At 34.2% G+C, this 25,475-nt stretch overlaps 4 protein-coding genes across 4 annotated transcripts; 2 read left to right on the forward strand and 2 right to left on the reverse strand.

Moving 5' to 3' along the window:
- Positions 1–566: 566 nt before the first annotated feature.
- BDBG_17570 (uncharacterized protein) lies at positions 567–1,078 on the forward strand (the record flags this gene model as incomplete). Its single annotated transcript, XM_031725258.1, has 1 exon — positions 567–1,078. The coding sequence occupies exon 1, from the start codon at positions 647–649 to the stop codon at positions 1,076–1,078; it is 432 nt and encodes a 143-aa protein (XP_031580016.1). The 5' UTR covers positions 567–646.
- Positions 1,079–12,650: 11,572 nt separating this feature from the next.
- Positions 12,651–12,878, forward strand: BDBG_17571 (uncharacterized protein; the record flags this gene model as incomplete). The annotated part of the gene is made up of 1 exon (XM_031725259.1): positions 12,651–12,878. One exon carries the CDS (start codon positions 12,651–12,653, stop codon positions 12,876–12,878), a length of 228 nt encoding a protein of 75 aa, XP_031580017.1.
- A 5,536-nt stretch (positions 12,879–18,414) lies between these two features.
- On the reverse strand, positions 18,415–19,520 carry BDBG_07173 (uncharacterized protein; the record flags this gene model as incomplete). The annotated part of the gene is made up of 4 exons (XM_031722967.1): positions 18,415–18,614; positions 18,687–19,126; positions 19,207–19,420; positions 19,511–19,520. The coding sequence occupies 4 exons, from the start codon at positions 19,518–19,520 to the stop codon at positions 18,415–18,417; spliced, it is 864 nt and encodes a 287-aa protein (XP_031580018.1).
- Positions 19,521–21,202: 1,682 nt separating this feature from the next.
- BDBG_07174 (leucyl aminopeptidase) lies at positions 21,203–24,365 on the reverse strand. The gene is made up of 3 exons (XM_002622617.2): positions 23,714–24,365; positions 22,901–23,641; positions 21,203–22,803 (listed from the first exon to the last, which is right to left on the reverse strand). The coding sequence occupies exons 1-3, from the start codon at positions 23,894–23,896 to the stop codon at positions 22,570–22,572; spliced, it is 1,158 nt and encodes a 385-aa protein (XP_002622663.1). The 5' UTR covers positions 23,897–24,365; the 3' UTR covers positions 21,203–22,569.
- Between the last annotated feature and the right edge of the window lie 1,110 nt (positions 24,366–25,475).

The following is a 25,475-nucleotide window of genomic DNA, read 5'->3' on the forward strand; positions in this document are numbered from 1 at the left end:
GAGAAAACACCTTACTTTTTCGGAGGAAGTAAAAAACTATTTCTAAAATCTTTTTTTTGCATTAACTGCTGCAGAAGAATGAGATAGAAACTGCTAAGATATGCACTACTGTATACTTTCTATCAAGACTTTCCCTCTTCAGAGTCTTGATATTATAGAGAATATAAGTCTGTTTCTATATAATAATGTAAATATTGCCAGCGAGATGTAGAGAAACTGATTATTTATATCTTAAAATAGAAGACTTTGTCAATGATTATATCAATATAGAGTTAATTCTCAAATTCAATAGAAACCTAGTGTTGCTGTTCTCAATCCCTTGCAGAATCTATTGAATATTGAGATATTAAAACTAGATTTAATATATCTCACTGTGCAGGGATCAAAGGCTCAGTCAGACCTTGAGATATACTGATTTTATAGTTGTCATGTCTGCTGATTATGTATCAAGCACAGTTGCTGAGATATCTTTTTGTACTTTTCTGTCGGGGATGGGCCAGATTGAGAGGGGTGGTACAAGGGTGAGACTTGGTGTTGATGTCTAGATACACTGAAGACAGACTGCAGAGGTTGCACTTCAGAAGTGGCTGTTGATTATGTGCTTGATATTATCGCTGAGGTATCTTTTTGTATTTTTCTGCCGGGGATGGGCCAGATTAGGAAGGGCGGTACGAGGGTGGGACTTGGCGTTGGTGTTTTGGAACATCAAAGATGGACAGGGTTTTCGCGGAGGTCGCTCCTCAGATATCTCCACAACTACAGATCGGGGATCTTCCAAAATCGAGAAGATTGGTGCATATGGCTAGGTCTCTTCACCTTACAATTTGTATGGCAATTTGGCCCGGGGTTGTGGTGTGGTAGGGGAGAATGGGGGATAATCCCACACAGGAGTTTCGAACGACGTCTGGTTCACGTTTGGCTGGATAACTCCACCACCACACGGGGTATGCGGTCAGCGATGGGGTCAAAATGCTCGTATGATCGAGGGCTTTTCGATGGATCTATCGGCGGGTTCTTATTCGAAAAATCGAGCGAGTTCGTGGTGGAGCGGTTGAAATCTCAGATTCTTTACTTTTAAAGATCATTTTAATAAGCTTTTTAAATAAATGAGTTCTGTGTATAGCAGGTCTCTCAGAAAAGTTATTCTCTATGATAGTTTATAGAGTATAAGCTGATAATTTGAACTTCTTAAGTATAGTGAAATGAGCCTTGATCTGCAGAGTAATTGCAGATTATATATAATTATATAATCAAAGATTGTGTTCTTTTCAGAAATATTGCATGTTTATAGTAATATTCTTATTAAGATCATTATCTTTAAGAATATCATTGATTTCAGACTGCTCTGCAGTTAAAAGAATTTTCTCTCTTCACATTGAGTAGTTAATGAATTCAGTGAGAACTATCAGTCTTTTGATGAGTCTTACTTAACTTCTGAATTCTTCAAGAACTTTTATTATAACAGATATCTTCTCTTTTCATTGAAGATATTCTGTCAGGTCTGCTCTTATCTCATCATCTGCAGAGTCATCTTTACTGATCTTCATTCACTCAATCTCATTCTGAAGTCTTATAATTTCTAGTCTCATGTGAGTCTTCTCACTTACTAAGCTATTGTTATTTCAGTTATCTGAGTCTCTTACATTATCTGACATCTCACTGATGCCTTCAACTGAGTCTTTGTATATATTGAACTTATTAGACTGTTTCTCTGTGATGATTTCATTCAACTCAAATGTCTCTGAGACAGTCACTTTTCAGTTTATTACAGATGTTGATAAGCTCATGCTCAATTCTTCTTATACTTCAGATATTTATGAATTTCTTCTTCTATGTATTAATATGTAATTCTTTATTAAGTCAGGCTTTTCACCTGATCTCAGGTTCATCATGAGTTCAATTAATTAATAAATTATCTAGGCATGCTTGTAATGACATATGAAGATATTAATTTAACATATTATTACAGTTATTCATTGCTTATGAAGAGCTTTATAATCTCTTGAAGAATAATATTATTATGTTGTAATCTAACTATATAAGTTACACTAAATGAATAGGTTGAGGTGGCACGTGACTAGAGTAGATGTAGTAATCATTAACATACTTAATAAACTCATTCACTCAATAAACTTCAAAAAGCACTCTATAGAGCTGTTAATTTTCAATCATAGCATAACAATACAATAAGATATTAATATTATTTATTAAAGATTAAAACTATATGCAGAATACCTTATATAAATATATATGATTAATTCAGAGAATGATTACTTAGTCTCATAATTCATCTGAAACATGAAACTCATAGTTTTGAAATGATTGAATCAAATCACAGTGTAGAAGATGTCAGAGAAGAAATATTATTTAATTTCATTAAAGAAGTCTGCATGTAATACTTATTACTGCTTTCAGAAGATTGTATAGAGCTTCTACAGTGTTTTAAGCTCACTGTTAATCTTCTTGTAGATCTCTTTAAGATCTCTGTGAATATCTGCTTTGTTAACTATGCTTTATAACATTTAACAGCACATTCTTTCTTCTCTTTTTACAGTTAAAGCTTTCATTTATCTTACTGTTACTTCTCTATAAGATATTTAACTGCAGCTGCAGCTTTGATCTTCTTATAATATTAAGCAGCTTCTAATCATTGCTTCTCATATTGTTTCTTTCACTTCATGAGCTCGCCAGCGTGGCCCAGTTGGTAAGACTGGTAATCAAGGCCGCACACATTAGAGATGCGTGGGTTTGAATCCCATCACTGACACCTGTCACTTCTTACTCATGAAAGCCCTCATGTAATAGAGGCTGAGCTTAATTAGTAAGGCTTGATGCAGGGTAGAACTCTCTACTGCAAGTCAAGTCACTAGTTAAGTAAGATTCTGTGAACACTCATCAGAGCTGACATGAGATGTCAATGTCTCACTATTCTACTATACACTCATCAAGGTTCTAACAATATAGAGTCAAGTCTAATGTAGTGATTATACACTACTTAAGTGAGTCTCTAACTAGAGTCATCATCAGAGCCTAGCTTTCTCTCAAATACAGGAAATGATTTTGAAAATCATCTGACTAGCAGGTCTAGATGTGTATCTAGACTCTAGACAGAGTACTCTGATAGACTAGAGTCTGCAAGCTCACTGCTAAGTTCTAATACTGGCAGAGAGAACTGCAGTCATCAAGTCTATAATTAGTCTCTAACACAGAGTGAGGTTACAACAGCTGATTAATAGGCCTATGAGTATCTAATGAGGCCGAGATCAGCAACCAGAAGCTTAATGTGTATATTATCAAGTGAGTGATAGCAGTCACTAACTAACATCTCTGGAAATTAGTGACTGGCCTGAGAGGACAGATGCAGTGATCAGTTAATTATAGAGAGTTAAATGTAATTAGCTTAAGATGCATCCTGCGGGTGACTAGTACCTGTAGTCTTATTCAATTAAATGTAAAAAGAAAATATTCTCATCTATAATACAGCTGAAACTAGAACATGGCTATTTCAAATCTTATATACAAAGATTTAATGATAGATTTGACTCAATAAAATGCTCATTCTGCAATATAAATGAGAATTCTGAGTATATTGTAATGCACTGTATATTATACAATAGTCTCAGAGTCAGATTGAAAGAGAAGTATAATCTAAATCAATTAAATATAAGATTCTTATTCTCAACTGAGACAGAAATTAAATACTTAATAAACTTTCTATCAGAAACTCAAGCAGCTATAAGAAAATGACTAAATTCAGAATTAGCTGAATATGAAGAGAAGGAAATTAATCAGATATAGTCTGTTAAAACAGCTATATACTATCTTTTAATAATTTGTTTTATTACAGTCTGTAAGAGGCTTACACTGAATAGATCGGTATAATATTGATAGGTCTTATATAACAAAGATAAAAATGTTAGAGAAGAAAAGAAAGAGAAAGTGTGAGAATCAGCAATCAAGATGAATATTTATATATGTATGTGGTGATGTATGCAATGAAGCTTCAGAGCGGGAGAATATACGCGTGTTTATAGTGACTGAGAATTGATGATTGAGAATGACTGAGAATTGAAGTGTACATGTTTGAGAATAAAGTGATTGAAATCTGTGAAGTGTAATGAAATAGTCTATATAATTGATCAGATGCAGCCTGCTACATTAGTTCTCTCTTTCAGAAGCAGTTCTCATCAGTCAAGAGTCACTGTTTCAGATAACACAGAACTCAGAGTTCAGATCAGTTGATCATAGTCAACTCATCTCATAAGATATTATCAGTCATAGTCACAGAGTCTCTTATCAAGAATATTCTCAATCTCTCACTCAAGCTTATTATCTTCTTCTATGATGCCTGATGACTGTCAGTCAGAAGTCAGTTAAGAAGAGAACAGATCAGTGATAGCACAGTGAAGCAAGCTTATGTAAAATACATTATGAATTTCTGATAATATGTCAAGACAGTAGTTGTAACTATCTAGAACTTCTATCACTTTATACTTAGCATGACAGTAATCTAGTGTATGAGATGAATGTGTGATTTGTATATTCTTAAGATTCAATCATATCAGATCTTCTATCTTATATTGTTCAGTGAGATCTTGATAAACATTGATTTAATTCTCTTGATCTTGTTTCACAGTTGTCATGAAGACCTCTGCTCAATCACAGACATCTCAGAGTTTTATTACTATATTATCAGCAATCTGAATTAAACTGCAGAGGTTCAGTATGAACTGTGTGATCTCTAGAAGATTCAACACCTTCATATAATATCTGTATGTAAGAAAGAACAGGCTTATATCTATTGAAATGATATCTTAATCATTGATAGTGACCTCTGTATGTAGAAGAAGATCATACTAATCATCTTATAAGTAGTTGTAGAACTTACAGAGATAATTCTTCACAGTCTGAATTATCTATTCTGACACATTATCAGTCTTGAGATGATAGACAGTTGATAGACAGCATGTAATCTTGAGAACTTGACAGATTCTTGTTCAGAGAGTACTTATAAATTGACAGCTCTGATCTGATACTATAGATTTCAGTAATCTATGCATCTGATAGAATAAGCTCTGTAGAAAAGCTTCAGTAACTTATTCAGTATTCATCTTATTACAAGATTTCAATATTATATCTTTGCTCAGTTAATTCACAATGATCAGAATGTTTCTACAACTCTTACTCTCAAATAGATTAATAGTGAAGTCAATTGCTACATTTTATCAGATTCTATCAGAGATATTAAGTGATTTCAATAGATCTTTTCTATGATTCTTTCATGAGATAACAGAAGAACAGTGATTGCAGTTTCAGATAAAGCATCTGATACTGTTTAATATCTCAGATCAGTAGAACTCTCAGAAGACTATTCTATACAGTTATTTATAATCTGAATGACTGATTATATATGAATCATGCATCTCTTGCATTATCTGAGTGTATAAGAGTTCAGAGTGAGAGACTCAGTGTTGTTCACAGAATCATAGAGTGTTATTATCATCAATTGAATATTCTGAGATATCAGTTCTTATACATAGTTCTGAGAGAAATCAGAGTGCTTCTTGATGTACTGCTTCAGTAAGAGTCTGAAGAAGTTTATTCATCTGAGCTGCTGTATATCACAGTTCATTCAGTGTAGAGAAAGTGAAGATATCAATGACAGTTCTAACTGAAGAAGTATATATAGTGTCATGAACTGTTTTATCTTGATCAACTAGTATCTTCAGGTCTAAGAGCTGATACTCTTGATTTATTCAGTGAGTATCTGTTATATCAGATAATATATCTTACTCTCATTATAAGAGAGTATCTGTTATCAAGTTCTGACTATCAGAACAGTAGTGTATTGTAAAATGAAAGCAGCTTAAGAACTCAGATTATTATATCTGTTATTCAGTGAGTTTACAGATAGTTATGAAGTATTTGAGATTCTTATAATCTATGACTATCTTAAATTCAGAGATACTTTGAAGTTCAGAGTCTTATTCTTCTAAACAGTGTATAATCATGAGAAGTTTCTTATCATAGATCTCATAATTGCAATCAGTGAGACTCAGTTTCTTAGACATGAAGACATATGATTGTAGAACATCTTCATCATTATATTATAATATCACTTCTTCTATCACATAGTCAGAGAAATCAGCTTCAACAACTATCTCATAATCAGAATTAAATGTTATCAGTAAAGAAGTATTAATGAACATCTTCTTCATCTGTGTAAATGCAGCTTCAGTATTCACTGATCATTGAAATACTAAGTCTTTCTTAGTAAGATCTGTAAGTAATTTCATAATATCTGAGAAGTTTTGTATAAATTGCTGATAGAAGTTAGCAAATTCAATGAAGCTTCATACATCTTTCACAGTATACAGAGCTTCTCATTCAAGAATGACAGAGACTTTCTCAGAATTCATTTGAATTCTCTTGTCAGCTTCTATAATAAAACTCAGATACTTGATACTCTTGACTTTAAAATCACACTTATTAATATCTATCAGTAGTTCTGCTTCTCATAGCTGTTATAATATCTTTCACACATACTCTTGATATTCTTTTCTGAATTCATTGATAAAGATGAGAATGTCATCTAGATAAGCAGATGTAAACTTATCAAGAAAATCTCAGAGTGCTCAGTTGATATACTTCTGAAATATACTGAGAGTGTTAGCTAGTTTAAAGAGTGTGACTATTTATTCAAAGAGATTATAATATGTTCAGAATACTGTAAGTCATTTATCTCCTTCAGTGATATGAATCTTATGAAACATGATGATGATATCTAGTTTTATAAATCATTAAGCTCACTCAATCTGTGCTAGGATTTCATTGATAAGAGATAAGAAGTATCAATCTTTCTTTATCAATCTATTCAGATCTCAGTAGTTCATACAGAATCAGAGTTCTTTATCTGATTTCTTTGCAAAGAGAATAGAGGCTGCAGTGAAAGAGTTATTAATATGTATGAATTCTTTATTTAACAGATTATTAAGTGTCTTTCAAAGAAGAAGAAGTTCATCTCAGAACATGTTATAAAGAGAGTCTTATAACAGTTCAGAATTCTTATCATTCTTTTTCTCTAACTTAATACTGTGATTCACTTCAGAATCTTGTAAGAGAGATATGTTTATAATATTGTCTTATTAAAAGATATCTAGATATTCATGATATTATTGAGAGAGTTTCATATAAGAATCTGTTATTATAATATGAAATAATTTTTCTAGAGTCTTTTTGATATCAGTCAGACTGATGAAATAGATTGATATATAATTCTGCTATCAGTGATTCTTTCAGCAACTTCTTTTTCTGAGTATTTCATAGATATTGACAGAGATCTGTGTCAGATCAATAGTCTTGTGAATGTCATCTTCATGAATTCTATCATTGTTAGAGAATATCAAGCTTCTATTTCAAGTATTTAATAAGATATCTTATTCAGATAGTCAGGCAAGTTCTAACATAAGATTATAATCAAGATTATCAACTTCATATATATAGACATCTTCACATTGATGTTCTCTCATATCTATAGTCAGCTTCATCATGTAACAGGTATAAATGTCTTTTGAATCATCAAATCCTGCAAGGAGTTGAGATTTTAATAAAGAAATACACTGAAGATTATAACATCTTATGACTGAAGATTTTATCATTGCATAGTGACATAGACTGCTGTCTATTATGACTTTCATATTATATATATTATCAATTACAGTAGATACAAGAATCATATTCATTAATATCTTCTCTTTAAATTATTATCATTCAATCTCTTCAAGCTTCTGTTTATAAATTTGAATAGAAGCTAATCTTTTCTCTGTTTCATCAGAGCATTTTCATAGTTATCTTCTGAATCTTTCTCTAATGTAATATGATTGATATGAACAGACACTGATTCATTCTTTGAATAAGAAGACACTGATCTTTCTCTTAAGTATGAAGATACATAGATTGATCAGCAGTTGAAGGCAATGTGTTCTGATCAGTTACAGTTAATACACACTTTACATTGATGTCAATCAGTGACTTCTTCAGAAGTGATTTCAGAAACTCAGAAGCCTGTTCAGATGACAGAGACTCTTGCTTATATATAGATATTTAAGTCTACTCAATTCATGGCATCTGTATCATTGTTATTTCTCAGTACAGGTGTATAAGTTACTGAGATGTAATATCTTCTGTTACTATTCTGTATATTCTTAAGCTTAGTAAGACAGTCATTCATTGTCTGAAGCTGTGTACAGAAGTCTTTATAAGTCTGGTCTTTATCTATACTTATAAGAACTTGTAAGAGTTTGAAAGTTAATGTCTTCTTAAGCATGCTAATCTTCATTTGATTCTCTCAAGATTGATTATCTACTTCTAGAATCTTGATGTTGAAGTCAGAGATAAATGTTATAAAAGAAATATTTCTCTGTTAAATACTCTGTAGTCAATCTAATACTTTCTATTACATAACAGTATCTTGAAACAGAATATCAAGATATTTCATAATGTTATTAGGCATTTGTAACACTGATTCATATGCTTTCATTCATGAATAAAACTTCTGTTTCACACAATCTTTTAATCATTCATTGATATATTAATCTTGATTAATTAATGAACTGATGACATCTTCATCTATACTCAGTTTTATGAGCATTTTCATTCTTCATGATAAGTAGAGAGTGAGATCAGAAGTATTGAAATATGCAGAAGCATCTAAGTATTCTTTCAGTGCTTTTATATTTGATTCTGTAGATGTTGAAATCATGTGAGTTAGTCATTGAATCTCTTTGTATTGACATTGTTAAGTTGTATGTATATCAGCTATTTATTATTATTGTAGTTTTAACATTGCTTAAAGTCACTGTGATACTGTGTCTATGCTCATATTCAGAGATTCTCTTATATTATTATTAGACATAATTATATTATTTATCAGATGTGTGATATCTGTGAAATTTGAAGAAGTGTAATTATATGAATATCTCATACATCTGAGTGTCAGAACTCTCAGGTCTTTCACTGATATTCTCTTTGTAGAATCTTATTACAGAGTCAGAGTGACTGATAAGTAGCTTCTATCTAAGAACTCAGTGTCTACTTAACTGTTTCTCTATTTCTTATACATCATTATATGTTCAGATATCTCTTGATAAATAATTGTTTCTGATGAGAAGATAATGTGTGAATAATTGTTTTCTAATAAGAAGATAATGAATGTTTTTATAGTGTAAGAGACCTACACTGAATAGATTGATATAATATTGATAGGTCTTATATAACAAAGATAAAAATGTTAGAGAAGGAAAGAAAGAGAAAGTGTGAGAATCAGTAATTGAGGTGGATATTTATATGTGTATGTAGTGGTGTATGTGGTGGAGCTTCAGGGCGGGAGAATATACGCGCGTTCATAGCAGCTGAGAATCGGCGATTGAGAATGGCTGAGAATCGGAGTGTACATGTTCAAGAATGAAGTGGTTGGAATCTGTGAAGTGTAATAGAATAGTCTATATAATTGATCAGGCGCAGCCCGTTACACAGTCTTTCTTTACTTTATCTTTTCCTTTCAATTCCTTTCTATCTATCTATTTAATGTGTCTATCTTTAAGACTGTGTTCTCTTTTCCTTTGTTATGATATTGTTAAATGATTTCAAAGTATCAGAAGATGTTAAAACACTGCAATTTGTAAACAGTTTTTGTATTCTGAGCTGGAATTTTCTGATTTTACATATCTGAAATTGATGAATGTATAATAGTTAACTTTACAGATATAGGAAAAACTCTGAGAACTAAAAGTTCTCAGGTAGATGTCATAGTCTCTGACTGCATACATCTATAATTGAAGAATAATAATAATAATAATAACTTTATGAGCTCTATCTGCTTTTGCTTATAAAGAATCACTCATTGAAGCTTCATATTCTTCTTAAATACCTGATTATTGATTTTTACAGCTTTATTAGCATCTGCTTACTCTCTTGCAGTCTGCATCTTGATGAGAGAAAAGAATTGAGTAAGTGAGAGATTTGATAAATTAAGCAATCTCATATATTTACTCTGTTTGTGTCATTTTCTCTCATTATTTAGAGCAGTCTGAAGATTTCTATTCTCTATTAAGAGAATCTCTCTGTTCAGAGCAATATTCTTCTCAGCACAGAGAATTTTTTTAATATCAACTGAAAGTCAGCAGTGATATTGATTTGCCTGCTTTATCAGACCTTACAAAGCTTGTATAGATATAGATGTATACTGCTGAAGCAGTTCTGAGAGTGTAAGTGAACATGATTAAATCTTTTTGAGAATATGAGTAGAATCTATAGAATGTATGTCAGTGATAGACTGACTGTGTAACCGTGTCTGAGATCAGAATCAAACTTTACAGTTATTATATTATCTAAAAGTATTACTTCTGATCATGATTTGTGTTCATTATATTGATTTTAAATCATGTTATTTCAAATATTAAAGATCTCAGACTCACTTTTCAAATAAAAATCTAGTTCTGAATAAAGAATATATTTGAATTCTTAGTCACATTTTCATTCTGATCTCATTATTGAGAATAGTATTAAATGAGATTATGAAATCACTTCTCACTTACATAATATCATAACATAGTACTCATTTGTTGAAAATTCAACAGAGAGTGTTACTAAATATTATTACTTTTCTGAATATAGATTATAATTTATATGATTTTAATTATAAAAAAAATATAAAATACAAAAAAAAAACAAAAAATTAAAAATAAAACAAAAACAAGAAAAAATCAGAATGAAAAAAAAAAAAAAGAGAAAGAAAAAAAAAACAAAAATAAAAAAAATCAAGATTACAGAGTTACAGTATTCTTAAAATACTCATTTCTCAGAGTCTTTACAATATTCATCATCAATCATGTATCTCTTACAGTGAGAATAATACAGCTGTGATGAGTTATTATCTTAATATTATCTAATAAATAATTAGTATATATCTGTATAAATGTGAATATTTAGAAAATATACACTTAAAAAGTGTGATCAGGGTGAACTCTGCTATCACTTGAATAATATGAAGAACAGAATATTGAAATCAATGATTTCTCTCATTGATTTCACAGATAAGATGTGTGAAGATGATCTTGAGAAATATAAGATTCTCTAACTTCTGATAAAAACAGATCTTATAAAGAGACTCTATTTTCATGATATTAGAGACTGAGTGTTACTAAAAAGTGTTACTTTCATACAATGTATATAGACTTACTGTGATAATTTACTCTCTGTGCATGTGACTGAGAGTTGCAGCTTTCTTACATCACACAGCTCTTTCTGAGATGCTGACACTGATTTACAATTCATACAGTCTCTCAGTTCAGCACATACTGTGTGTATACAGCTCTGTGTGCTGAGACTGTGTTAATTATTATGATCTGATGTGATACTTGCTTTTCACAGGCCATGTTTTATTTGAGAGAGGAAAAGAGAAGATGTGACTGTGATTTTATTGAGAGAGAATAAATAATTAATAATATTAAATATAATTTAATTCTTCTGTATTTAAAATTTGATTAGTCTATACTCTTCAATTTGAGGGTTTCTAAGAGTGTTTTAATAGTTTTTATACCAGTTTGAACTTAGTGATGAGTTGAAGAAGAAGAGAAAAGAGAGAAGAAAGAAATGAGAATAACTTATCTTTATAATATAAAAACAGAGAATTGCTGTAATTATTCTTTCTAGTAATAAAGATCTGTTTTCTGCATGTATTTCTAATATAGATTATATAATAACTGTATATAAAGAATATCAACACTGTATGTATTGAATGAAGATAATGTTACTATATAACACTGTAGCTGTTTCTGTATATTTCTAAAAGCTGTTAATATTTTCTTTGTCTCTTTATATTTAATAAGTCAGTAATATATTTCAATGCACTCTCTCTTTCATCATCATCATTATTATCATTATCATTATTATCATCATCATTATTATCATTATCACTATTACTATTATTATTACTATTATTATTATTATCATCATCATCATCATTATCATTATTATTATTATTATTATTATATTATTTCTGACTATCTCTTCTGCCTTCACTTCTCTTTAATACTCACTGAAATCAATTATGTTATCTCTCTTGAAATATTCTGCAGTTCTGTGAATCATCAAGACACATGAGCACTGTCACAGATTGAAGAGAGAGAAGAAGAAGATGTTCAAGTGAGAGAAGACAGATTGTAAGACATATTATAATATCTTGAAGAGACTCTGTAAGAGAGTAGAATAATAATGATTTTAAGTAACACTTCTGATAGATTTAGACTGAACTAAGTATAGAAATAATGCAGATGACATCACCTGTGAGAGATTGAAGAAGAAGACAGTGAAGAGTCTTATATAGTAGTAATGAGATCAGAAGAAGTTCTGAGAATGATTTGAGTCTAAAATGAAGAGAGAGAGAGAGAAGAAGAGTATTACTGTAAATAAGTAATAGTAGAAGAAGATTAAGAGAGTGTTGAAGTAGAAGATAAAGAAGTTAAAACTGATAAGTTTTTTATTTATTAAGAGATAATAATTTTTGATAACACTTCTATTCTCTAATTGATTAGTAGGAGCTGATAGAGAAGAAGAGAATTAAGATCTTATTCAGGTCTTGAATACACTTCATGATTCAGAATATTAAGAAGACAGCTCTGCTCTCTGAGCATGTCAATCTGCTTACTGCTGAGATGAAACCTGAGACAGCAGATCAGAAAATGCAGGATTTTGAGATGCAGATTGACCTGGCTGAGAAGAAGCAGCAGAAACCCTTCTCTGAGAAGGCAGTGAAGAGAGATTTTAAGATGATTATCATCTCAGATGAGAAGAAGAAGAAGAAGAAGAATAAGAAGTAAATTATGAAAAATAATAAGAAGAATGAGAAAGAGAAGAAGTAGAAAAAGTTTTTTTCTTTTTATATTAGTTAGTTCTAAGTTCATAATTATTAATAATTAAAATTGATTTTGAGTTTTCAAAAATTATTGTACAAGTTGTAATCAAGTCAGAAATAATATATATATATATATATATATTTAACTATCATGATTTACAAATCACTATAATGTATAAGTATCAACATTTTTTCAACATTGATATTTATAATATTAATATATTTTTAATAATATTATCTGATAATGTAATTTGATAACACTCTCTTTCACAATATTAATATATTTCAAGAAATATGATAGAGATTAATTAAGATTGTTTATTTACTTTTATACATTAATGATATTCAATCTGAGTTAGTACTAAAATTATAACTAAGTTAAGAAACAAGATTATTTTCTCTTATATTAATTCTTCTTACACATATCAGTGATCAGTTATTAAAAATAAATTATTATCTTTCTTAAATTATTATTATGTCTTCTGAATTCACTTCTTTCACTTCTTTTAATTCTATTGAAGATTCATAAACTCTTCAAGAAATTACTGTGAATTACAAAGTCTATATTATTTACAATTCAACACAGAATACTCTCTTTTAATTATAATAAATAATCACTTCATTCTTCACATCTGATTCCAGGTCACAAAATTTATGAAAAACTCAATACAAATATTGAGATGAACTATGAAATAATTATTAATAGATTGTATTATAGATTACTGAAGAGTCATCTCTCTGCTACAATTACTACAACTTTATTCAGAAACATTCATTATAAACTAGTTATAGCTCTGAAGAAATTTCCTGATATCTGAAGTCATTAAAATGCAGATAATAAAAGAAAAATAATCAGAAAATTACTACTGAGCTGATAAGTTACTCTATCAGATAATGATTTTTAGTAACACTAACTTTCTAATTTAAAGAAAATCATGTGAAAATAATTATATATCAGTACTCTGATTTCATAACTCTCATCTAATAACTTCTATGAATAATTACTTTGTATGTGTATATCTCTGAATCTTTCTCTTTAATCAATTGAAAACTCTGAATTTCAAACACTTCTTCAAATACTTAATTTAAATCTTTATATTTCACATTGATTCTGTCTTCAGTTCAATCTTGAGACACACTATAAAGTTAATATACAATATCTAGAATCAGAATTGAAGAATTATTGAAGAGTATCTCTCACAGTAAATGCATGAACTAGTATAAATAATCTTACATTTATAAGAGTTATATATTATTACATTGATGAGAACTGAACTTATTAAGAGACATTAATTGAATTTAAATCATTGATCAGTAGTCATACTGAGAATTATATAACAGAGATATTAATAACTGTGATTAAAAATAACTATTGAAATATTAGTCTCAGTCTTCTTATAATTATAACTGATAATACTGTGAATAACTATACTATAATGAAGAGCTTGAAGTAAAAATTGACTTTGTATTTCTGAAATGATAAACAAGGTCATATTCTCTGCATTACTTATGTGATTCAATTTATAATACAAACACTGATAAAGAATCTTAACATTGAGATGAAGAATAATGAGATGACTGATTCTTAAGATGAGAATGAGATGAAAGTGATTACTCAAGTAACTTTTACATTCACTTTATAAAAGATAATATTTTTTAATAATACTTTTTAATATTGTTTTTTAATAATGCTTTTTAATAATACTACTGTTAATTTTGAATAGATTGACTAATAATTTAAATATCACAGATTTGAAATACTGTTAATGTGATTTATACCTTCTCTAAACAATAATAACAATTTCATGATATTTAATAAATAAATAAATCAGTCACATCACTGAATATGATACAGAATGTTAAAATATAGTAAAGTTCAATATATAAAATGACTATTCAGACTCTTTAATTGTGTCAGATAATTAATCATTGAGTGCAATACTCTGATCAGAAAAAGATTCAGATATTGAAACTTTCTAATATGAAGTGAACTCAGTTGAAATATGTGATTAATTTACTGTTTCAGTTTTATAAGATAATGAAGACAGTTTCAATTACTTATACATTAATACTGCAGTTAGTCTGATGAATATATAATAGTTTATTTACTCATCTTAAGAAGTAGTTGAATCACTTAAAAAGAAATTCAGTCTGAGATAATGCTATAGCACAGACTATTATTACTATAAGAAATAAACTGATATATTACTACAGCAAAACTGAACAATCTTCTGCAGAGTACTATACTATAGCAGCTCTACTAGATTTCTTCTGTTAAGTTAATATCTACACTTCTCAAGATTGAATAGAGAAGAAATGAGACTCATATATTAAATTAGTCTGAGACTACTATAATATTAACTATCAGAGATTTGAATGAGCAGATATTTAAGATATGAAGACAGTGAAATACAATTCTCTAGTAAGTAATAATCTTTGATAACATTTCATATTATATAGAACTATAATACTAACTTTGAAACAGAACTTATATACATTGATTATAACTGAAAATCAGGCAAAACTACATGCTTATAAAACTGAATTTAACTGCTATCTTCAAGATAATCTGATGAATTTACACACTAAATCAATACTAGAGTTATGAAAAATTGTTGAGAGTATATATTCAACTGTTGAACTAATGATATATGATATTCTGACAATTTCATTAACAGAGATGAGAATGAAGTGAAAGTTCAACTCAAGTTAAGATATTTATTACTATTACTGAGAACAATTACAAGAAGAAACAATTAAGAAACTTATGATTATAAAATATGAAATTATCAGATAGTTTAATATCTCTGATCACAGTATATCAGAGAAGTATAGTTTTCATGAGAAAGTGAAGAATAAACTTGTATAAGAATGTATTTAGTTGTTTCATAAGTGTTATTAATAATCATTATCAAATTCTGATTATATAAGCAATTACTGAATGAACTGAATGAGACTGATTTTAATCTTCAGTCTCAGTCTTATTCTGATTTTGAAAGAATGATTATCTTTCACAGTTTATTCTGAGAAATTACTCTCATTTCACTGTTCTTGAATTAAATCTGATCATTTTTCATGTCATTTCTCTCAGAAATGATTCATTTTCAGATTTTTTTAAGGCTTGATTCTGGTGAGACTCACATCAAGAAATGTATGAGATCAGATTAAATGAGATCAAATGTGAAATTCATGATCCCGCCGGCCAGTCTAGTCAGTGATTATAAAGACAGATTTGATATTTTCTGCAGTTGTAGAGGTTTCTCATACAGCATGAAATAATTATCAAAAATCTCACTTTGTGATCTGAATAAAGTCATAGTTAGAACATGTATAGAAATCTAGTTGATCTGAATATGTCTTTATAAGTGAGTCAAATATTTCAACATCTAGTGGCTGTAAACAGTGTGTAGAGTGAGAAGAAAGAATAGTGAGTAAAATTTGATTTCAATCTGTGTAATCAATGAATGCTATATTTATATAAGATGAATAATTATCTAATATAAGCAGATGATAATAATTTCTTGCTTTTTACTTTGTATAAGAATTAAACACCTGTTTCAGTCAGATTAATTCATATTCATTATTACTTTATTCATTTTCTGAAGTAGTAAAGTATATCTGATTCTTTTTAAAATCAAAATCTTTAAGTCATATATCTTACATATCTCTTGATTCTCTGTGATAAATGAGTGCAGATGAAATTGTAGTTTCATCTATATAAGTATTAGTAAGTAGAGAAATGAATTCTCTACTGTCATTCTGCACTGCTTTAATTATATACTTCTGTTTAAGAGCTTCTATAGAAATGATTTGCTTAAGAGTATAAAGAAGATCAAGAAGAAAGTCTTTTTCATTGAAATTATAGATATTCTGAGATAGAATATTATACTGCTTGATCTTCTTCTGCAACTATTCAATAAAAGTTAGTAAAAAGCTCATGAAATTGTATATGAAAAGAAACAAAAAAACTGTAATTATAAGAATAAAGAATTATTCAAAATAGTAGCTATTATCTATCTGTTTTCTCTTTTGATTCAGAGTATAAAGATAGATGCTCTTAATCTTTGTTTTATATTACTTACAAAAGTAAGACACTCAGTTGATTTCTACTTATATCTTAATAATCTCAAATACAAAATTGCGCAGTATTTGAGATATCACAGAAAATCTGTGATTGAATAACTAATTAATATGAAATAGAAGATGTTGTTCTTCAGTATTTATGAGATTCTGATAGTAAGTTGATGTTATCTCTGTTCTGAAGATCTGTTGATCTTTGAACTGCTGTATCAAGATAATATGATTGATTCTGAATTCCTTTGCAACTGCAGCATATTTAGGAATCAATTGTTGATTCAATTGAGTGATTGCTTGCTCTATAATCGCTTCATTGAGTGGCATGATGGGTGGTTGAAGTTGAAGAGTTGCAGAGATTCATGGAAAAAATAGCAGTTTGTTGAGTGGATGAGTTCGTTGGGTGGTGAGTCCCGTTCCCGTCCCCATCAAAAAAAAAAAAAAAAAAAAAAAAAAAAAAAAAAAAAAAAAAAAAACTATACTAACCCTGTATATTACTTCCCTATTGCTGGTATCATGATAATGAACATAAAACATATGTTACGCAGTAAGCAATAAGCCATAACAACAATTAAGGCAACAGAGTGAGTTGAGAATGAAAGCACTAACATACAACAAAATAAATATTATGTACGATGATGTTATAAAATAGAAGGAAAGCGAAGGAGGGAAGGGAGGGAAAACATGCCATTGACTCCAAATATAGTTCAAAAAAAGGGGAAAAAAAGAAAAGAAAAAAAAAAGGGAGGGGGGGAATACCACAGGGGTGGGAATGATATGAATAGTAGGTAACTACGATTTAGCAAGCAACAAAAGGGGGATTGGAATTCTCATTTCCCACTGTGATGAAATGAGAGACTGACTGCATTATCTCATTCACCCCAGGTACTTCCAGCTGCCCATTTCCACCATGTTGTGTGTTCAATTTAAGGTATGCCAAAGTTCGACTAATTCCAATCTGATTGAAAGAAATTTTTCAGATTTCTTGTCACCTTGGGAACAACTTTTACAAATTTCCACCAATTTCTTTATTTTTTCCCACCTTCTTTTTTCCGGGAAATGTCGACTTTCAATTTCTTCCTGCGGTTTTTGGGGTAAATTTTATTCCCTTGCTGTGTCGAACTGAACTGTTCACTCACAGCATCCTCCTCCTCGTCAACATGACAGCCACTTGTACGATAAGAATAGAAAGTCGGAGGGGAGTCGCGGAGCCTATGTATATACCCCCTCGTTTCAAATATCAATGTTTTCGAAGTTATGCAAATAAAGGGATCGTCGAGTCACAAAACCATTCCGCGTGTTTGATTGGAGATAGGAGAGAAGGACAAAGGAAATGTTAAAACATGTCGATACCATCACGTTCGTAGAACAACAGAAAACCCAATTCTCTCGGGTTCATGTGTTGCAAGGGTGGTCATACCACATTCTTACTCCTCGCTGAGCAATGGCTGGCGTTCGCGATCAGTGGACTCGGCCGGCTCCGCGACGCTTCGGAAGAAGAAGTTTCTGTTGTGGTATTTGGCAACAGAGGTGGAGAGGGAGGAGGTGAAGAAAACTCCGAAGATCACGAACGCGAAGATCCACTGAAGTGAGATGATCTTGAGCGAGAACTGCTTTAGAGCGAGGGCTGCAGATGGATTTTATCGTTAGCGCCTGAGAAGAGAGAGTAGGTATAAAATCGGAAAGTACTAAAACTTACACAGCGTCAATAAGCTCAAGGAGTATCCATAAGCAAAATCTGCCCTTCGAGCAATGTGGCCCTGGCCAAAGACGAACATGACCCAGATGAAGATATTAGCAACGACCCTCTTAGCGGTATTGTCTCCTCCAACCGCAACAGCTCCGTTCCAGAAGAGCGTCGATAGAGTCCACGCATACGGGCCAGCCACTGCGGGAAGGTGGATATCCAGGGGCAGATCTTGATGTTTCCAATAGACAATGCCCTGACTGATCAAGTTTGCAATGTCAATGATCTCCGCACCCCAGAACATGGACCTAACCCAGAGAAGGATGAAAGCGAGGACGAATAGATTGTTGAGGATATAAAAGCCGGCGACATTCGCGGCAGTTGTTACTTTTGCGGGGTTTGAGGAGAAGAGGTTGGCGATGTATCCAAGCTGGGACAGTAGTAGGATAATCCTGCAAGCTGTTAGTTCGTGACTCTCTCTGGAGGGAATTGCATCAGTTAGGTATATTGTTTAGATGGCCACAAAACTCACCAGAAAATCCCCGTCACGACGGTACTCTGCGAGAAGGGGGTGGGGTTTCGGTGTGTCTGTTCCCACACGGTGAAGCCGTTGGGTACATCGCCTGGCCTGCGGACGGAATAGAAGATGCCAAAGACGACCACCAACAACCAAGAGATGGGAGTCAGGACACGATATGCGGTAATGGCATTATTGCTGAATGTCTCCCGCTTCGCAAACGGATTGTCTAATGTTTGATTAATAGGGAATTAATTAGTAGGAGTAATATTAAAGACTATACTAATTTAAGGAGGGATATGGATATGGAGGTTGATACACATTTTCATGTCCTGCCTTCCTTTGTTATCTCGATGGACGATTTTGATTAAGGGATATTCAGCGCTCAGGGGGGGGGGGGGGGGGGGGCTGTTTTCAAACGGATTAGTGATACGTGAAATTTCGAAGCAACCAAAGGACCTAAAAAGATAAAAGGGAATTACAAAGCCTCTGCTATAGAGAGATACAGGGAGATGGAGAGAGATAGAGAGAAGGACGTTGTTTTGGTTGAGCCGGGGGTGGCAAGCTACCTTAGAGATGACGCAAGAGGGGAGTTGATAGTTGATATCAGTACAGTAACTACTTGTAGTTATGTAGTAGAACTACTTGCGATAACGAACCAGCTCAGACCAACCATGCAGAAACACAGCCAGTTAGACGATAGAGGAGAAGATCACGAGAAGAGGAGATGGCATTTGAAGATGAAGGAAGATGAAGATCGACGAGAAGAAGAGAAAAAGAGAAATGAGACGCCAGGACGCCAGGACGGTGGTGTGGTTGTTGGTGGTTGAGGGGACGCGGACTGCTGCCTCTTTCTTTTTTAACTACGGAGTACGCAGCGTAGCTCAAGTAGTTAGTTAGTTAACCCTCGGCTGCAAGGAAAGAAAGAACCCTCCCGGTTGTTTGTAGCAGTGACTTCGTCTCTACCTCGATAATCACGGTACAGAGTAACGTACGGAGTACAAGCCTGGGAATAAACCGCAGCTCTTGCACAACGCCAGCTTAGCCCATCTTTAGACTCCCTCTACAAACCCTCTACAAACCCTTCTACAAACCCTCCCAACGAATCAACAACGGACGATGGACATCACCCAACCCTCCTATCCCCCCCCCCCGCCCAATCTCTGCCAATCACCATCATCATGGCGCACGGGATGGGTTCCACCAAACGCCCGCGCGCAGTGTGGACAAACCACCCCCGCATTATCTCCTTCTCCTGCATACCCATACTGCGTAATAACAGTACATTAATTCATCCCAAGCAACCACAGCACCAAAGCATCAACAACCCCCCAAGGACACCGTGACCATCATCCGGCCTTCTCGTTGGCTACGCAAACAACTTGAAACTTAAAAAAGAAGCGAGGAAAACACACCGGCATCCTTGGCTAGTTATTAACTATTTATTACGCTGTAACTAGTTTATCCGAAGAACCCCTTTCTTATTGAATTCAAAACGAACACAAACGCGATGGTTTTTGATGCGCCCCGTGCCTACTCTTGTTAGTAACGCTACGGAGTAACTAGTTAATAAGTTACTACATACTTAACCACTGCGTTACCTTACTGCGTAGTTACCCAAGCCAAACAGTTTCAGAAGGGCGGGCGGGGAAATCAACTGCCAAGGATCAGTTCGTTATGAGAGAAGGTTTGTGATACGGGAAGGGTCTCGTTCATCCTCAACCCCCCCCCAGGGTTCATTACAATAATAATAGAGTCATTCAGTATCATGTCCATGTCCCGTGTTCCAGTTACAAACGAACGAAAAAAAGGTCATGGGCGCGTAGCGCGAAGAGTTTCTAGGAAAATCAACGGGGGGGAGGGAGGGGAGGGGAACCTTGCAGGCGAAATGGCACCTACTCGTAAAATTCTCCGGGTGGGATGGGATGCAAGAGGATATTGAAACTACACACGGTAACTTACATGTAGTTACTGTACGGGTAACCCGTTCCATTCAGAGTTTATTTTTATTTTTATTTTTATTTTTGTTTTATTTTATTTTTTTGGAGCTTTCTTCTTCCTTTCTGGTGCAAGGAGGAACAAGTATGTTGTATGTACTTCCGTATGTATGTATGTATGTCTCAGCTAAGCCGTTGGGAGGGAGGGGTCTCGTGGACAGGGCTGGGAGCAGGGAACGGGGAAACAGGCGCTTGGTGAGAGTTGGGTTAGTTAAAGCCGGGAGGGGGGGGGATTACGATATCTCAATTATCAGTCCTCCAGGGCAGACGGCAATGATAGAGCGTAGAAAAGAGATCAACAAACAGATTCAGGGTTCATGCCTGTCCAGCTTATTCCAAGAACTCATACATGCAAATCTGATCGCCCGTATCAAAGTTATCTTAGTTCCTATGAGAACATGCTCAGCTCCCTTCCTTGCCATCATTGGTTCCTTTGAATAAGTTAACTAGAGGATCTCCCTTTGTTCCAGCAGTGATCATCATGCCCATCCAACACACTGCACTGCGGGGGAAAAGGGGCCAAAAAATATAAAAGGGGTAATGGAACTCAGATAGATCTACATTCCTCCATACGGAGTTACAAGGGACAGAGTCTAGATAGTTATCCTCTGTGGTAATATGAATATACCCATCTCACCCCTGTCCCGTCCCCTCCCCTTCCCATACAAGGGCCGGAGCGGGAAAATTCTTGAGAAAAGAAAAGAAAAAAAGGTTATTTTAACTCATTCTATTCATCGTCTATCAATCTATCCCTCAAGGAAGAAGAAAAAGAAGAGTAGTAGAAGGAGGATGTATGCGAAAACTGAGGGCCAGGGTATGCAAGACAACAAGAAGGAACACCAAGAGAGAGAAAAAAAGGCCCAAAGAAAACGAATATGCATAGGGTTGAGCAGATGATTAGGATGTCATTTCGGTTCAGTTTGTTTGTTATGGTCCGGTGCGGCGTGTAGGAACTAGATGAAGGGGCATGTCGTATCTGGCGTTTGCGTTTTAGGGATGTATGTATGCGTAGGTGCGGTAAAAGCAGGAGGAGAGTTTGAGTTAGGGGAAGAGTGAGGGCTTTAGGGAGGTAAAGAGTTGAGAGATATGAGGCTGGAGGTAACCCGCCTTCCTGAGGCATTATGTATGCTGTAAGTTTCCCGCCCAGGGGTCCCATTCTGGTATATAAAAAAAAGAAAAAAAAAAAAAAAAGAAAGAAAGAATTACGGAAAATGTATCGAAAAACAGTGAGTCGCGTAAAGTTTAACGCGTGTGGCGGTAGTAATGATAATAATGAATGTTCACAAATCTCTATGTATCTCATATAGGGAGTTAGTCGTGTATCCCAGTATCCAATTCTCTTGCAGCGCCGCTTCTGCTTTCTAAGCGTTTCTATTTACTCTTAAATGTCTGCAAACGCGAGCTCATAGGCTAATCCAAGTGTCATCTTCGCATGTTGTAGCATATGGTTGAAGTCGAGAGTCTCGATTGTATCCTGTCCTGTGTGGATGTGCTGGCTGGAGTGCTCGAATTTAGATTCGATCACAAAGGCGGAAGGGTAGCCGAATCGGCTGGCGGATGCGTGGTCGGAACAGGCGTAGCCGCACTCTGTAAGGACGAAGGGGATGTCGCAGTACTATTGTTTTGACGGAGATGAGGGAGTTAGCTGACAACACGCTTAAATATACATTTACATATGTATGTACGGCAAGTATGCCTGGGAAGCAACTTACCCCGTTGACAACCTTCTTAATAAATTCAGTCAGCCCTTCATCAACAAAGTCGGTAATAACACCAACAGACTCCAGCTCTCCAGCGTCCAGTGTCCCCTTTGAATACCCAGTCATGTCCTGTTGAAGCATGGCCCTGATATCTTTGTTATCCTGCTTATATTTTGAGAAGACAGCTTGAGATCCCAACAAGCCACCTTCTTCTGCAGAGTACCAGTGGAATTCAACTGTGTTTGTTGCATTGCCCTGTGCAATGGCTTCCGATTGAAGTAGGACACGGAATGCCTCAAGAATAGTCACTGTCCCACTGCCATCATCGTCGGCACCAGGTGCGGCTAGAATCGATGGCAGGAACATGTTAATGCTGTCCTGATGTGCACCGATTACAACAGTTTTGTTACTCTGGCCAGGGACAGTCGCGATGATACTGAACTGGCCCCAGGGATGTTCAAATTTCTCAACTCTCGCGTTAGATGCTGGGGAGCTGCTGATGGTCTTCTGGATTTGCTTCATCAACCAGGTCGCGGACTGGATACCAGTCTCAGATTTATAGTATCTTGTATGGAAAGAGGTGAACGTGGTTAAATGACTGAACATATTATCCTTGGACAATTGGGCGGCTAGAGGCATGACCTCGACCGTTCGGTGAAGATCCGTGGGGAATGTAACGGCGGTTTTTGCGAAGGCTCTCGGGAATAAATTCTGTTCAACCTCCGCGGTGATGTCGAAAAATTTTCGGCCATCCTATTTGAAAATTAGTAACAAAATACACCGGATGAAAACAAGGGTAAATAGAAGTGATGTAGAAAAACATACCCGTTTCAGTCCCCACTTCTCCTCTTCCGTCACCCATCGAGTATCGCCAGGAGCAAGCTCAATCAAAAACTTCCCAAGGTGAACATCTGCAATAGTGTCGCCTATGGGTTTTTGATCGGGAAGTGCTGCTAAAGCTGTTGTTGAGGCCGCGATACCCAAACTTAGGAAGCTGGGGAACTTCATCGTAGGAGGAGGTCGTTAAGGCAAGCAGCCTTGACGTAATCCTGCAGGAGTTGGAATGAACGTGTGTGTTGATGAAAATGAACGTGAGATAACGAACGAATCCACAATTAAGGATAGTGAGTAGTGTGGCTTCAGAGAAATAATGTAAGGGATATATAAGTTTATCGACTGGGGGATAGGAAGGTGGATGAGGACGGGGAGTGTCTTGGAGGAATGGAGGATGCGCGCGAGGTGTGAGCTAAATTTTAAAAGGTCCTTGACTGCGGTTATCGGTTGATCAGCCGCGGGACTGTTGGTCTAGCCGGGACGGGGCAAGCGCTGCCAAGCCGGGGGTCTTCTCCACTACCCTAGGAGCCTCGGAACTCAACCCGACGATAGTCTCGGCATTTTGAGTCGACCAAGAAAGTGGGGTGGAATGACAAGCTGGAGCTTCCAGTCAGTCAGTCACATACCTACTCCTTCATTTGTGGTTGCTGTCGTGCTGCTGGTCATGAGTCTCCCATATATCAACCAAGCTTTGAAGGTTATTAGCAATCTTCATTCTGTGTGTGTTGAAATTTGCCAAGCTTGTTCTACCTAGTACATACTGATGAAAATGGTTCTCAGTGTGTATAAGCATTTTGAAGAGAAGAGAAGAGAAACAAGAAAAAGAGAGATAGATATTGTTTGATAAGCCTCTCTCACTGATCAGATGCAAGCAAAAGCTCAAAAAGAAGAAATAAATTTCACTCACAACAGAAACCAGCATAATGATATGAGAAGCAAAAAAAGTTGCAATATAGAACAGGTGATGCAAAACTAGTAGAACTTGGTTAAATAGTATTTGTCTGACTGAGTGTGCATTTGACCTTAAACTAATAATAAAGGATGAAAGAGAAGAAGAAAGACTCTGAAAGAGGTCTATTCAGAATACCTGTGATCTGAATATAATGAAACCACAACATCAAAGAAAGTGGCATAAAGCAATTGTCACACTCTAATACTATGAGAAGGAAGAAATTCATGTCATCTAGACATCATAATGTCTATGACAGGCATCTCACAAGCTCCAGAATTCCTTGCTGAATGCAAGTAGATAAAATGTACAACTTCAATTTATGCTGTAGACTGATTGTGATAGTTAAAATTCCAGTATGAAAAAGTAACATCACCTCAGATCTTCTCACTTCTTCTTTCACACCTATGATAGACAGGCATAGTGTGTAGGACTGTTGTTTGATGAGTTAATAAACTGTGTTTCCCATGTATGTACTCCGTACTGTACCTGTACATGTACTGTTCATGTACTTCCCAAGAATCCCAACAAAGAACTTCCCTGACAAACTAGGGCCTTGCAGCTGTTGTCTACCCATGGAGTCAAGAATTCAAAAGGCTCACTTTTCATTCTTTCAAAGAGTGACTGCAATGAGATGATCATAGGTGGGTTCGTTCTGCGGGTGATTGAACTAAAAATGCCCAGAATCACCTTCGAGTCATAATGATACAGAGATCGTCTTGGCGAGAGTCATCGAAAATGGAGTTGCGACAATAGCTGGCTGGAGTCATTTTCAGGCTTTTTTCTCCCCTTTCCATCTCTCGA

This window comes from Blastomyces gilchristii, assembly GCF_000003855.2.
Source record: "Blastomyces gilchristii SLH14081 genomic scaffold supercont1.17, whole genome shotgun sequence".
NCBI classification, from domain to species: domain Eukaryota; kingdom Fungi; phylum Ascomycota; class Eurotiomycetes; order Onygenales; family Ajellomycetaceae; genus Blastomyces; species Blastomyces gilchristii.